The 14,969-nt window shown below is 34.7% G+C and overlaps 3 protein-coding genes across 6 annotated transcripts in view; all 3 read left to right on the top strand.

Annotated features, from left to right (window-relative positions):
* The window catches only part of ighd (immunoglobulin heavy constant delta), a 790,210-nt gene that overhangs the window by 657,221 nt on the left and 118,020 nt on the right, over positions 1-14,969 (top strand). The window lies entirely within an intron of this gene.
* Positions 1-14,969, top strand: part of LOC307154331 (uncharacterized protein) — a 780,250-nt gene that overhangs the window by 569,966 nt on the left and 195,315 nt on the right. The window contains exons 3-8 of the mRNA XM_079864168.1: positions 5,724-5,784; positions 7,667-7,972; positions 8,772-9,074; positions 9,975-10,286; positions 11,195-11,506; positions 13,990-14,301. Of these exons, the coding sequence (XP_079720294.1) occupies positions 5,724-5,784; positions 7,667-7,972; positions 8,772-9,074; positions 9,975-10,286; positions 11,195-11,506; positions 13,990-14,301 (1,606 nt within the window). The remainder of the gene's footprint in view (positions 1-5,723; positions 5,785-7,666; positions 7,973-8,771; positions 9,075-9,974; positions 10,287-11,194; positions 11,507-13,989; positions 14,302-14,969) is intronic.
* LOC307154345 (uncharacterized protein) overlaps positions 1-14,969 on the top strand; it is a 430,222-nt gene that overhangs the window by 405,125 nt on the left and 10,128 nt on the right. The window lies entirely within an intron of this gene.

The following is a 14,969-nucleotide window of genomic DNA, read 5'->3' on the forward strand; positions in this document are numbered from 1 at the left end:
TGATAGGCACTAAATAGGCCTATGTTATACCTAAAATAATACTCAACCATTTCCTGCACTTCCCCGAATAAGCCTATTCTAGTGTTGTAAGCTATTCTAAGTGATGAACTGAACAACCACCTGTAGGCTATATCATGACTTTCTGTGCATTTCATGACTCTAATGTTTCAAACACCAGACTCACCTATTGTAACTGTATAGGCTACAGTGTTTTAATTGTTGTTGTATTTTTCCTTTTTTTTTAATCTGTCAAACTGATTAATTGTATATTGTGTGATATGTTGTTTTACAAGTAAGAGTTAAAAGTAATAAGATAAAGGGTTTTAATTTTTAAGTCTTCAATGCCATGGACCATGTTGTCATTAGTTGCTCATTGACTTTTCATGGTAGTAAACACATTGAGAAAGACAGTTAAGATTATCCAATATAATCTATTGCCTATAGGCTTAGGCTACTCTGTTCATTTTTACCATGATTTCATCTTCATTCTGAAATTTACTTTGCTGACTCCGCTGACTCTTGGGCTGCAAGACAGTGAGTTCCTCTAACATAAGATGTTGATTTTTTTTTTTTTTTACTCTAATGAATTCTGTCATAGAGAGAGGTCATGTAAACACTGTTTCTAACATGCATTTTCAGTGTCTCTCGTGTTCTCATCTTGTAAACATATTATTGAATAAAGTGCTAAAGGGGCATAAAGCGGTTTGCAGCATGGCATTATAATCGTCCCAAATACTTGTTAATAGGCCTACATAAAGATTTCTGTAAGATTGCATTAACATTAAAGAGTAATAATACACGTGTGTGTGTGTGTGTGTGTGTGTGTGTGTGTGTGTGTGTGTGTGTGTGTGTGTGTGTGTGTGTGTGTGTGTGTACGTGTGTGTGCGTGTGTGTGTGTGTGTACGTGTGTGTGTGTGTGTGTACGTGTGTGTGTGTGTGTGTACGTGTGTGTGTGTGTGTGTGTGTACGTGTGTGTGTGTGTGTACGTGTGTGTGTGTGTGTGTACGTGTGTGTGTGTGTGTACGTGTGTGTGTGTGTGTACGTGTGTGTGTGTGTGTGTGTACGTGTGTGTGTGTACGTGTACGTGTGTGTACGTGTACGTGTGTGTGTGTGTGTGTGTGTGTGTGTGTGTCAGGGTTTTGAGATACGAACCCAAGCACAGACAGAATTAGGTGAAACAGTTTATTGTAGTGTTGAAAACAAGGAAAGCAAAACACACGAGGAGGCAAAACATAGGCAGGGAAAACAAAGAGAAACAAAAGCTAGACTATGACTCGAAAATTAACTAGACAAAAAACAAACAGCAAATACAAGATAAAAATTTCACTACAATCCACTTGACAGGAATACTCACAGGTAGATTTCAAAATGACCCAGCACAGGACAGCAAACACAAGGGGATTAAATAGGGGAGAAAACTGATGAAGACAGCAGGTGACACAGATGAAACAATAATGACTAATTACCATGCTTTCCTACCTCATGTCCCCCCTGAGGCGAGAGACTCCTGAAATTAAGTCTGGGTTACATTACATTCTTAAGGGTATCATAGACATGTAGGCCGGCTTTGTATTTGAAATGTCAATTTGTCTGATATAAATGGTCAGCATATTTTATGTAGCCTACTATATATAATTCATTTCCTATTATTTTTATATTTAGGTAAAGCAGATGGGATAGCCTACTGATTGCAGTTTTTACTGCATATGAATACGCTACAGCGTATTTCTATTCAATAAGACACATTCCGAAATTAGATCTATTCCCGATTTAATGGGAGATGGAGAAAAATTATGTAGAATATCGTGCTTTTCCAAAATAACCGTTTAAGCATGCAAGGTTTGTCAATAATATTTAGCCTCTGCTATATTTAACTTTAATAATACACCGTAAATAACTTTCTAAATCAGCCATTGCAGTAATCAAATGTGGACTAGTTAGAGGATACAACCGAAGTATAAGAAGTTAAACTAAGTTAAAAAAAAAAAAAAAAAAAAAAAAAAAAAAAAAACATAATATAACTTTGTACATTGGGCAATAAAATTAACAATAAAAACTAGTTAAAATGATTATATGGTCAAGACTATGTCTGTAGCCTATAGGCAGTATTTCTGCTCTTTGAAAGTAAAATACATAGCCCCAAAAGCACAGGATTCAGGAAAGTTGTTTTTGGGGTACAATATTTATATGTATTGCCTATCATGTACATTTATAGTCTTTACACATCAGCTTGTATACTTGTATGGTTAAAAAGCTGCAAATTTGAAGACGCTGACGTCACGTCAGGTCGTCACGTGGGTCACCCGTTTGAAAGTTCAAGACGTACGGATAGACGTTCGGAAAGACGTTCGATCGATCGGTCGGTCGTTCGGATGTTTGATTTTGGCACGGAGTACCCGCCATACTTAGCATACATGGGCGCCGAAAGGAAGCGGCCTCCGTTCCGCGTCGCTTCGGCGTCCTGTGTGAACCAGGGGTTAAACGCCACGCATCCAGTGTGTCACCGGCCTAATAGTAAACACGCTGCCACTTGTCCTTAAAGGGATAGTTCACCCAAAAATAAAAATTATCTCATTATTTACGGACTCTAATGTTGTTCCAAACCTGTATTAATTTCCTTCTAATATTTTCTAATATTAATATTTTGAAGAATGTGGCTATCCAAACAGTAGCTGGTCCCCACTGACTTCCATAGGAGAAAAATATACTATGGAAGTCACTGGGGTACATCAACTGTTTGGTTACCCACATTCTTCCAAATAACTTTTATTTTCAACAGAAGAAAGAAACTTATTCGAATTTAAAACAACTTGAGAGAGTAAATTATGACAATTTGAATTTTTAGGAGAACTGTCCCTTTAATGTTAATATACAAATTAAATAAACAGAGCTTTATGTTTTTAGCTATAGTAGGTGTATTTAACAGTAGCATTGAAGAAAGTAATTAAATGAACAAATATGAAAATAAAGCAAAACATAGACTTCACTGTATAAATTATGCATTGATGCTTATTAAAGCTACTATTAAAGTTTTCAGTCAAGAGCAGTGAGTGATTTTCTCTTTGCATTTAGTTGTTCTATTAAGTTGTGTATGTGTAATGTGTATCTTTGATCTTAATATTTAATAACAAAGAAAATAATGACAAATATTTTTATCTTCGCCCCCGTCTGCCATTCTTTTTTATTTGATATTTTGTTACCTAAGGCTTTGTTTTTAAAATATGGACATTAGTTTCAGTCACAAAATAGTAAAACCAACATAAAAAAAGAATCGTGATAAAATCGTGAATCATGATTTTCCTGAAAAAAAATCGTGATGTGATATTTTTGCCATATCGCCCACCCCTAGTTTATCCTTTTGATCTTTCATTCAAAAAATTCACAAAAATCTAACCTTTCATTGAAGTAAAAGAATTGAAAGTGGGAGGAAATCACATTATGAAATAAATGTTTTTCTCCAAAACACGTTGGCCACAATTATTGGCACCCCTAGAGTTTTTTACGAGTAAAATATCTCTGAAGTATATTCCCATTAATACTTACATTTTTTTTAGCACACCAGGGTGTCTAGGAACATGAAATTGTCTAGCTATGACTTATTATTTCACAGAAGTTTAAATATGAGGAAACACAAAGGCCAAATTCCCTTAATCATCCATCACAACAGATAAAAAAATATAAACCTGACAGCCTCTGCTAGAAATCTTATAATGGGCCGTGGTTGGATCTTACATCAGGACAACGGTCCAAAACAAACATCAAAATCAACACAAAAATGGGTAACTGAGCACAAAATTAAGCTTCTGCCATGACCGTCCCAGTCCCCTAAACTGAACCCTTTAGAAAATGAGTGGGGTGAACTGAACAGAAGAAGCACCAACATGAACTTGTGAATCTGAAGGATCTGGAGAGATTCTGTATGGAGGAATGGGTATTATAGAAGGAATGGGTATTACCAAACTCATCAGGCATTATAGGAGAAAACTCAGATCTGTTATCTTGGGAAAAGGAGGTTGCAAAAAGTATTTAATAACAGGGAATAATTATGACCAGCGTCTTTTGGAGGAAAGCATTTATTTTATAATGTGATTAACCCCCCACTTTCAATTCTTTTACTTCAGTGAAAGGTTAGATTTTTGTGATTTTTTTAATGAAAGGTCAAAAGGATAAACAATGCAGATTTTTTTTTTTTTTTTTTTTGATCATATTTTCCAGGGGTGCCATTAATTCTGACCACATTATGATTTTTCGTTCAAAATATGTTTTATTCTATTTAATTAGGCCTATTAAATACAAGCACACATCTAGAGGGCAGAAGCAGGAAGAGTTTGGTTCAGATTATTAGCCTACTAAAAACTGCTTTCTAATTTCAGAGTCATCATGTTTTGAATATATAAAGGCTAATGTAACATAAGTGCTGCAAATATTTCTGACCTATAGATCAGCTGTGAACAATAGAAAGGCGAGATAAGTTTTCACTGGATCCATTTATTCTGACCAAAGTTATTTTGATCACATGAACATCGCTGCTTCGTGTGGGTTTTTTGGTCAGTAACTCAAAGGCATCAGTCACTGTGTCGATTACTTCGACTACTGGGGGAAAGGGACCAAAGTCACCGTTTCCTCAGGTAAGTTATTGCCGTTATTTTCTGTTATTTACTTTTTTTGTTTGTTTGTTTGTTTTAACTTATTTTGGAAGATCAGGCAGTCTTTCTTGTCACAGAACTAACATGCAGACGTATTTACAATTTTGACCTTGGTTAACAGTGGAAAGATGCGTCGGTAACGGTAACTAAATAACGCGTAGCTAAAACTCTCCGATTAAAGAAAGTGCGAACTAACGTAACAAACTAAATCGTTTTGAGAACGTCGGCCTAGACAAAATATTGCCTATGAAAATGTATTATTGTGGTTATGGTATGGCTCTTATCGTAAACCTTCCCGCTGTGACGGTGCCTTTGACTACTGGGGAAAGGGAACAGTGGTGACTGTAACATCAGGTAAGAAGTCAAATTAATGAAATAGCTTACGAACCAAACAATAAAATATGAATCGTTATGCATGAAACATATTTCTAGAGCCGATTATTCACTTATTAACAACACTTTTTAGTCAGAGAAAACATGTCATGGATAATTTGACAATAAATGACGAAAGAAATCAGGTTTTAAGGTTGGCTAATATGGAAAAGATCGTTTGTGTTTTTGTGCACTGAAGAAATTAAAAGTATCACTGTGATGCTGCCTTTGACTACTGGGGGAAAGGCACGTCTGTCACAGTGACATCTGGTAAGAAAGAATCCTCTCAATAATCTTGGCACGTTTTAAATATTTGGCTAAATGTGCTTTTGACTACTGGGGGAAAGGAACAATGGTCACTGTCTCGTCAGGTAAGAAAAATATCCACCTACTAAATCAAAATCTAATTTAAGTAGCCTACGATAAATGTGTGCGCAGTTATTTTGTCGAAAAAAAAAAAAACATGTTTTTTTTTACATTAAAACAACATTTCAATGTCGAGATTTTCGTGTTATGCGATTAGACAAAGTCAGGGCATAGTCTAAGTAATAGTCTAAGTAATTTAGAAACGCAAATATTCAGATTATGAATGATTAAATTCGAAATAATTGTATTTGTGCATTCAAATAAAACAAGGAATTGGCTACAGGTCGTTCAACAGACTCTGAGCGTTGTGTTTTTATACTGCACTGTAACATTAAAAAGATATTGTGTAACTGGGCTTTCGACTACTGGGGAAGCGGCACCAAAGTCACCGTAACAAACAGTAAGATTTTATGATTAATTGCAATTGGACATTTGTATCGTAAAAAAGACAACATTTCACGTGTGTTTTATTATTTATTTATTTTTATTATATCCTTAACATAGTTTTCTATTGCAAACTGTCTTAATTTAGCTGCTGTCCATTTCATTAGATTTAAAAGACTAGGCTACATCATTTTATAATATTGTTCATGTTAAAAACGAACAAAAATACAACAGTAGTTATTCTTAAACGACTCCTTTCGTTGTACATTTCATGTGTTGCCTTAAACTGCTCAATAGACGCTGAAAACAGCCGGAGCATAAATATAAGACTAAAAATCCTAACTAAACTGTAACGTCTCGTTTTAACTTTATGCACTAATATCCACTAATATAATGTTTTATATTTTAAGTTGTTGATTGCATCCCGATATTATTAAATAATATTAATATAATAATAATAATAATAATAATAATAATAATAATAATAAACTGACGTAGCTTACTGATTTAGAAAGGTAGCCTTTATCTGTCAATGCATGAAGAGGACAATTTGAGATTTAAAAGAATGTTTTTTGTTTAACAACCGCTATTCAAGAAATTATTTCTAGCACAATGAAAATAAAGTAATAAAATAAAAAACGGAACTTTTAGAAGTGCGAAGGGTGTTTGTTTTGGGGCTATTTATTTTTTAATGATACATTTTTCGTTTTTTTTTTTTTTTTTTTTTTCATATGATTTCATAGTTCAAAGTTACAAACTGCTATACAATGCTTTTATTTAAAATTCTCTAATGGTTGGAATTTTTATTAAATTTGTTTTTTAATTTACACTTCATAAGTTTAATTTGAAACAAAATGAAAAGTCATTATGCAGTTATTATCCAGTAGCCTAATAAATTATTATTCGTTTAGATAATCTTTTATTTATTAGCCTATGGGCCTCTGTCTGATAATAAATATGACTGTACATATAGGCCTATGCTATATGACATACAGCATCTACACTGTTAAAAACAAAGGTTCTTAAATTACATTGATGGTTCCATGAATAACCTTTAACGTCCATGGATCCTTTCCATTGCACAAAAGGTTCTTTAGATTAGCTATTAAAATGTTCTTCACACTAAGAAAAAATAAAAGTTCACCAAGGTTCTTTGAGGAACCCAAAATAGTTATTCAAGGGTATCGCTGTGAAAACTCCCTTTTTTACATTTATTTTTAAGAGTGTAAGAAAAAAATGTTTCCGCTATTTTTCCGAAATTCCGAAATTTTATATTTTACGCGACCGACTAAGACTGACCAACAGTTAACCAAGGGGTAGCCTAATCGGTCTTACTTTTTTTATTCAATTTAGACCAATTTACTTGTTAAAGTAACTTACTTTTAAGAACTGTTCACTAAGATTCTTTGAGGAACCCAAAATAGTTATTCAAGGCTATCACTGTGAAAACTCACTTTTGGAACCCTTTATTTTTAAGAGTGTAAGAAAAAAAAATGTTTCCACTAATTTTCTGAAATTCCGAAATTTTATGTTTTTTCGCGACCGACCGACTAAGACTGACCAACAGTTAACCAAGGGGTAGCCTAATCAGTCTTACTAACTTACTTAAAAAAAAAAAAAAAGTTATGGCCAGTCTTAAAGAAGAAGAAGAAAAGATGACTTATTTTCAAGGTAGTCTTAAGCAGTTTATCAACATGGCCACAGGACTCTGATGTAAAGCGAAGATAGAGATGTAATCTCAATCAATTTATTTTTTAATTTTTTATTCATTCATTCATTCATTCATTCATTCATTGGTTCATTCGTTCTTTTGACATGGCCTAATAGTGTTGTATATGTAGGCCTATGTTACGTTATGTTGTAGTTTATTGTCTGAGAAAGATGTAATGTCTCTACAGCTCAACCATCTCCGCCGAAGTCAATCTTCGCCCTGTCTCAGTGTTCTGCTGATTCTGCTGGGTTCATCACCGTCGGCTGCTTGGCCAGAGGTTTCTCACCTGCAGACTCACTCACTTTCAAATGGAAGGATGCCACTAAGAAAGACCTGAATACTTTTGTGCAGTATCCAGCATTCGGGAGTGGCGGAGACTACACCAAAATCAGCCATATGCGTGTGAAGAAAAGCGACTGGAATCCTCAAAACCCTTACACATGTGAAGCTTCAAATTCGATTAAGTCTTTATCAGCTAAAGTAGCTCCACCAGGTAAGTCACAAATCTGAAATGTCTAACATTTTACATGTTGCATTTTAGCTACTTCATGTGTCTCTTTGTTATTGCTGTTTGGTTCAATGTTTTGTATATTGCAGTGGGGATATTGTTTCTTCATGGAGGCTCATGTTTGAATAGACATTTTAGCACACTCTTATAGTTTTGTCAAATCATTGATTGAACTTTTTTAATACCAATGAACCTGCTTTTATATTTTTGTGCATGTCAAGCAGTTGTCCTTTATCAAAGTCTAATGACAGTAAATGTTTTACACTAGCTGAGAACAGCAAGGCTAAAGATCTAAAAAACATTAGAACAGAAAAGTACATAATATGCTTAGTCCTTTAGAAATACTTTTTCTCTGACCTCATGCCAGGGAAAACAATGGCATATGAGATTTCTTCTTCATTTATAAACAAAAGATGAAGGAAAAAGAAAAAAATAATAAGTTAAATATAAATTTAGGCTACAACATTTAACATTGACGTTCAAGCTCAAGAGCATCTGTGTGCTTTGCCTAATAAAGCATGTTGCACCATTTGTTTTATTTTTTTATTTTTATTTTTATTTAGTTTGACAGGGACATTGTACATTAATAAAAACATCCTGTAAATGTACCAGAATTAGCCAAAGGCTATTTTTCATCCGTAGTCCCTGGACAAGATGTTACAAGTCACCCTAAAGAAAATGTGATTAAAAATACATAATAGAAAATTGAATCATTACATTTTGAGAAAAAGCAAGCATTTTCTTGCTTTTCATGTTCTCTCTGCTTTCTCCTGTATGTTGCCAGCTCCACAGTCTGCAACTGTCGTCTTAACAGTACCTAAGGAGTTAGAGAGTGGGACAGCAACTTTCTCGTGTTTAGCCAGGCAGTTTTCGCCTAAAACATACTCGTTAAAGTGGTTTCTGGATGATGAGGTGAAAAATGCGATAGACACCTATGACACAAGTGAGAAGAATTCCTCAGTAACCTTGTATAGTGCAACAAGCATTTTTCAAATCAGTGCCGACACATTGAAGAACAAAGACGTCAAAGTTAAGTGCGAGTTCGACCACAAGATGGGAAAGCAAGTCAGAGAGGCCCAATATACAGGTATGTTTTCTCTTGAGGATTGTGAATGTTTCTATATTCATAAGATGTTTACCTCTCTCTAAATCTGTTGCATGTCTGATTTTTGTACATAGCTTCTATGCAAGACTGCAGCGATATTGCTGTTGATATAGTCCAAGTTACATCCCTGAAATGTCTAACATTTTACATTTGACAATGTAGCTACTTCATGTGTCCCTCTCTATTGTATTGCTGTTGGGTCAAGATTGATGATTTTCTTTGAGGAGGCTCATGTTTGAAGAGACATTTTAGAACAATCTTTTAGTTTTGTCAAATCATTGATTGAACTTTTTTAATGAACCTGCTTTTATATTTTTGTGCATGTCAAGCAGTTGTCCTTTATCAAAGTCTAATGACAGTAAATGTTTTACACTAGCTGAGAACAGCAAGGCTAAAGATCTAAAAAACATTAGAACAGAAAAGTACATAATATGCTTAGTCCTTTAGAAATACTTTTTCTCTGACCTCATGCCAGGGAATACAATGGCATATGAGATTTCTTCTTGTTTTATAAACAAAAGATAAAGTAAAAAGAAAAGAATAATGAGTTAAATATAAATATAGGCTACAACATTTAACATTGACGTTCAAACTCAAGAGCATATATGTGCTTTGCCTAATAAAGCATGTTGCACCATTTTTTTTTATTTTTTTTTATTTAGTTTGACAGGGACATTGTACATTAATAAAAACATCCTGTAAATGTACCAGAATTAGCCAAAGGCTATTTTTCATCCGTAGTCCCTGGACAAGATGTTACAAGTCACCCTAAAGAAAATGTGATTAAAAATACATAATAAAAATGTAATCATTAAATTTTGAGAAAAAGCAAGCATTTTCTTGCTTTTCATGTCCTCTCTGCTTTCTCCTGTATGTTGCCAGTTCCAGATCAGCCTGCAACTGTCGTCTTAACAGTACCTACAGAAAAGGAGTTAGAGAGTGGGACAGCAACCTTCTCGTGTTCAGCCCGGCAGTTTTCGCCTAAAACATACTCGTTAAAGTGGTTTCAGGATGATGAGGTGAAAAATGCGATAGACACCCGTGAAACAAGTGAGAAGAATGCCTCAGTAACCTTGTATAGTGCAACAAGCATTTTTCAAATCAGTGCCGACACATTGAAGAACAAAGACGTCAATATTAAGTGCGAGTTCGAGCACAAGATGGGAAAGCAAGTCAGAGAGGCCCAATATACAGGTATGTTTTCTCTTGAGGATTGTGAATGTTTCTATATTCATAAGATGTTTACCTCTCTCTAAATCTGTTGCATGTCTGCTTTTTGTACATAGCTTCTATGCAAGACCGCAGCGATATTGCTGTTGATCTAGTCCAAGTTACATCCCTGAAATGTCTAACATTTTACATTTGACAATGCAGCTACTTCATGTGTCCCTCTCTATTGTATTGCTGTTGGGTCAAGATTGATGATTTTCTTTGAGGAGGCTCATGTTTGAAGAGACATTTTAGAACAATCTTTTAGTTTTGTCAAATCATTGATTGAACTTTTTTAATGAACCTGCTTTTATATTTTTGTGCATGTCAAGCAGTTGTCCTTTATCAAAGTCTAATGACAGTAAATGTTTTACACTAGCTGAGAACAGCAAGGCTAAAGATCTAAAAAACATTAGAACAGAAAAGTACATAATATGCTTAGTCCTTTAGAAATACTTTTCTCTGACCTCATGCCAGGGAATACAATGGCATATGAGATTTCTTCTTGTTTTATAAACAAAAGATAAAGTAAAAAGAAAAGAATAATGAGTTAAATATAAATATAGGCTACAACATTTAACATTGACGTTCAAGCTCAAGAGCATCTGTGTGCTTTGCCTAATAAAGCATGTTGCACTATTTGTTTTATTTATTTATTTATTTTTATTTAGTTTGACAGGGACATTGTACATTAATAAAAACATTCCTGTAAATGTACCAGAATTAGCCAAAGGCTATTTTTCATCCGTAGTCCCTGGACAAGATGTTACAAGTCACCCTAAAGAAAATGTGATTAAAAATACATAATAGAAAATTGAATCATTACATTTTGAGAAAAAGCAAGCATTTTCTTGCTTTTCATGTTCTCTCTGCTTTCTCCTGTATGTTGCCAGTTCCACAGCCTGCAACTGTCGTCTTAACAGAACCTACAAAAAAGGAGTTAGAGAATGGGACAGCAACCTTCTCGTGTTCAGCCCGGCAGTTTTCGCCTAAAACATACTCGTTAAAGTGGTTTCTGGATGGTAAGGAGGTGAAAAATGCGATAGACACCTATGACACAAGTGAGAAGAATGCCTCAGTAACCTTGTATAGTGCAACAAGCATTTTTCAAATCAGTGCCGACAAATGGACGAACACAGACGTCAAAGTTAAGTGCGAGTTCAACCACAAGATGGGAAAGCAAGTCAGAGAGGCCCAATATACAGGTATGTTTTCTCTTGAGGATTGTGAATGTTTCTTTATTCATAAGATGTTTACCTCTCTCTAAATTTGTTGCATTTCTGCTTTTTGTACATAGCTTCTATGCAAGACTGCAGCAATATTGCTGTTGATATAGTCCAAGTTACATCCCTGAAATGTCTAACATTTTACATTTGACAATGTAGCTACTTCATGTGTCCCTCTCTATTGTATTGCTGTTGGGTCAGGATTGATTATTTTCTTTGAGGAGGCTCATGTTTGAAGAGACATTTTAGAACAATCTTTTAGTTTTGTCAAATCATTGATTGAACTTTTTTTAATGAACCTGCTTTTATATTGTTGTGCATGTCAAGCAGTTGTCCTTTATCAAAGTCTAATGACAGTAAATGTTTTACACTAGCTGAGAACAGCAAGGCTAAAGATCTAAAAAACATTAGAACAGAAAAGTACATAATATGCTTAGTCCTTTAGAAATACTTTTTCTCTGACCTCATGCCAGGGAATACAATGGCATATGAGATTTCTTCTTGTTTTATAAACAAAAGATAAAGTAAAAAGAAAAGAATAATGAATTAAATATAAATATAGGCTACAACATTTAACATTGACGTTCAAACTCAAGAGCATATATGTGCTTTGCCTAATAAAGCATGTTGCACCATTTTTTTTATTTTTTATTTTATTTAGTTTGACAGGGACGTTGTACATTAATAAAAACATCCTCAGGCCTGATAGCGCTCCGGCGCCACGCCGGATTTCCGGCGTACAGACGTGTCTGCGAAAAAAAAAAAAAAAAAAAGTCAGGTTCGCGTTCGCGTGAGAGGCGCTTTGCTTTCACTAAACCACATCAGTAAGCCTACTTCAGCCAATCGGTAATAGGGTAGGCAGGGGCTGGTCTTTGGTTTTGGCCAATCAGATTGATTCAGCAGTCACTCCACGTGGGGATTTTTTTTTGTGTTTCCCATACACTACGAATGTGTTTCCCACACTGGCAGCGCGAAACATAGCCAAAGTCATGGAGTGCAACTTTATGAAGCCAGGGGTAGACACCAAACCTGTCGATAAAGGTAGATCAAACTTGATGAAAAAAATATCGTGGCCTGATTTGAGGTAGCTCGCCAACAGGCCGTTCATATATCGCGTCTTTTGCGCGCTCAAGTTCATTCAAATGTAGGCGCGCGGTAAGCGGTAATAAGCGCGCTCATAATCGAAGCGACGCGCTCGTTTTTTCCATGTTTTTCGGCGGTGGAAATCCATTAGTCACTCAAACTTTTTTGTCGTTGTGGAGAGCGCAGACGTCACGGGAATATCGGGCCTAATTTTACTATTAATAATAAAAGATAAGCTAAAGTGCATTGTAAATGTCAGTAATTTATCTTTTTTTTGACTCATTCTTTTCATAAATAATCATTTAAAGTCTGAAATATGTGAGGTTTATCTTTTTATAAAAAAAATTTTTGTCAAAACTTTTTGAACTTGTACATGTTAGTATAACATGTTGCAAGACACTTTTAAAATCTGGCTATCATTTTTAATGGTATTATTTTGATGTTTATGTAAACAAAAAGTGCATATTGATGCTTATTTTATTTGTTATTTGCTGGTTTTCGACATAAAACTTGGTGAATTGATTTCATTGTGTAGTATTAGTACTTTTTGTACAGGATTCTGTGATAACCGTCATAATTTTTGTCACTATAATCATGAAATGAAATGTTCATGCCATTTCATCTCTAGTTATGATCAACTGAAATCAACTAATTATGTGTTTTTTACAGTATAATATGCAAAGTACAATTTTCTATAAAAAAATTTTAGGCTATATCTGATTCTGTTCTTTTCTCTGACACGCGTTGTTGGTTGTGGAAGGTTACTAATGTGATTGCTTTATCTGTAAATTAAATAAATGCTTTTTCAATGACTGAATGAATTGAAATAAAATTAATTCTTCGATTTGAATATTTTTTTGGCAATGCGTCGTAGGTCTTAAATTTCAATCTTTATGGTCTTACAATATCTTAAAATGGTCTTAAATTTGACTTACTGAAACCTGCTACTGTAATATAGGCTTGTATTGGGTTTGTTCATCTCATGTCTGCATGATGTCCATTTATATCCACAAAAGTCACAAGACTCTATCATTTAAGGGACTATTTATCAAAATGTTCTCCTGGGGATCACACCCCTGGATCCCGCTTGACAATTATGTTAATCAGGGCATATATCTTGGTTTAGGGGCCCGCTTACCTCCCAGGGAAAAAAGTTCAGGCTCAGGATTTTTTTCTACTATCACCCCTGCATCCTGTAAATGTACCAGAATTAGACAAAGGCTATTTTTCATCCGTAGTCCCTGGACAAGATGTTACAAGTCACCCTAAATAAAATGTGATTAAAAATACATAATAAAAATGTAATCATTAAATTTTGAGAAAAAGCAAGCATTTTCTTGCTTTTCATGTCCTCTCTGCTTTCTCCTGTATGTTGCCAGTTCCAGATCAGCCTGCAACTGTCGTCTTAACAGTACCTACAGAAAAGGAGTTAGAGAGTGGGACAGCAACCTTCTCGTGTTCAGCCCGGCAGTTTTCGCCTAAAACATACTTGTTAAAGTGGTTTCTGGATGATGAGGTGAAAAATGCGATAGACACCCGTGAAACAAGTGAGAAGAATGCCTCAGTAACCTTGTATAGTGCAACAAGCATTTTTCAAATCAGTGCCGACACATTGAAGAACAAAGACGTCAATATTAAGTGCGAGTTTGAGCACAAGATGGGAAAGCAAGTCAAAGAGGCCCAATATACAGGTATGTTTTCTCTTGAGGATTGTGAATGTTTCTTTATTCATAAGATGTTTACCTCTCTCTAAATCTGTTGCATGTCTGATTTTTGTACATAGATTCTATGCAAGACCGCAGCGATATTGCTGTTGATATAGTCCAAGTTACATCCCTGAAATGTCTAACATTTTACATTTGACAATGCAGCTACTTCATGTGTCTCTCTCTATTGTATTGCTGTTGGGTCAAGATTGATGATTTTCTTTGAGGAGGCTCATGTTTGAAGAGACATTTTAGAACAATCTTTTAGTTTTGTCAAATCATTGATTGAACTTTTTTAATGAACCTGCTTTTATATTTTTGTGCATGTCAAGCAGTTGTCCTTTATCAAAGTCTAATGACAGTAAATGTTTTACACTAGCTGAGAACAGCAAGGCCTAAATATCTAAAAAACATTAGAACAGAAAAGTACATAATATGCTTAGTCCTTTAGAAATACTTTTCTCTGACCTCATGCCAGGGAAAACAATGGCATATGAGATTTATTCTTGTTTTATAAACAAAAGATAAAGGAAAAAGAAAAAAATAATAAGTTAAATATAAATATAGGCTACAACATTTAACATTGACGTTCAAGCTCAAGAGCATTTGTGTGCTTTGCCTAATAAAGCATGTTGCACCATTTGTTTTATTTT

Source organism: Squalius cephalus (genome assembly GCF_949319135.1).
Source record: "Squalius cephalus genome assembly, chromosome: 1".
NCBI classification, from domain to species: domain Eukaryota; kingdom Metazoa; phylum Chordata; class Actinopteri; order Cypriniformes; family Leuciscidae; genus Squalius; species Squalius cephalus.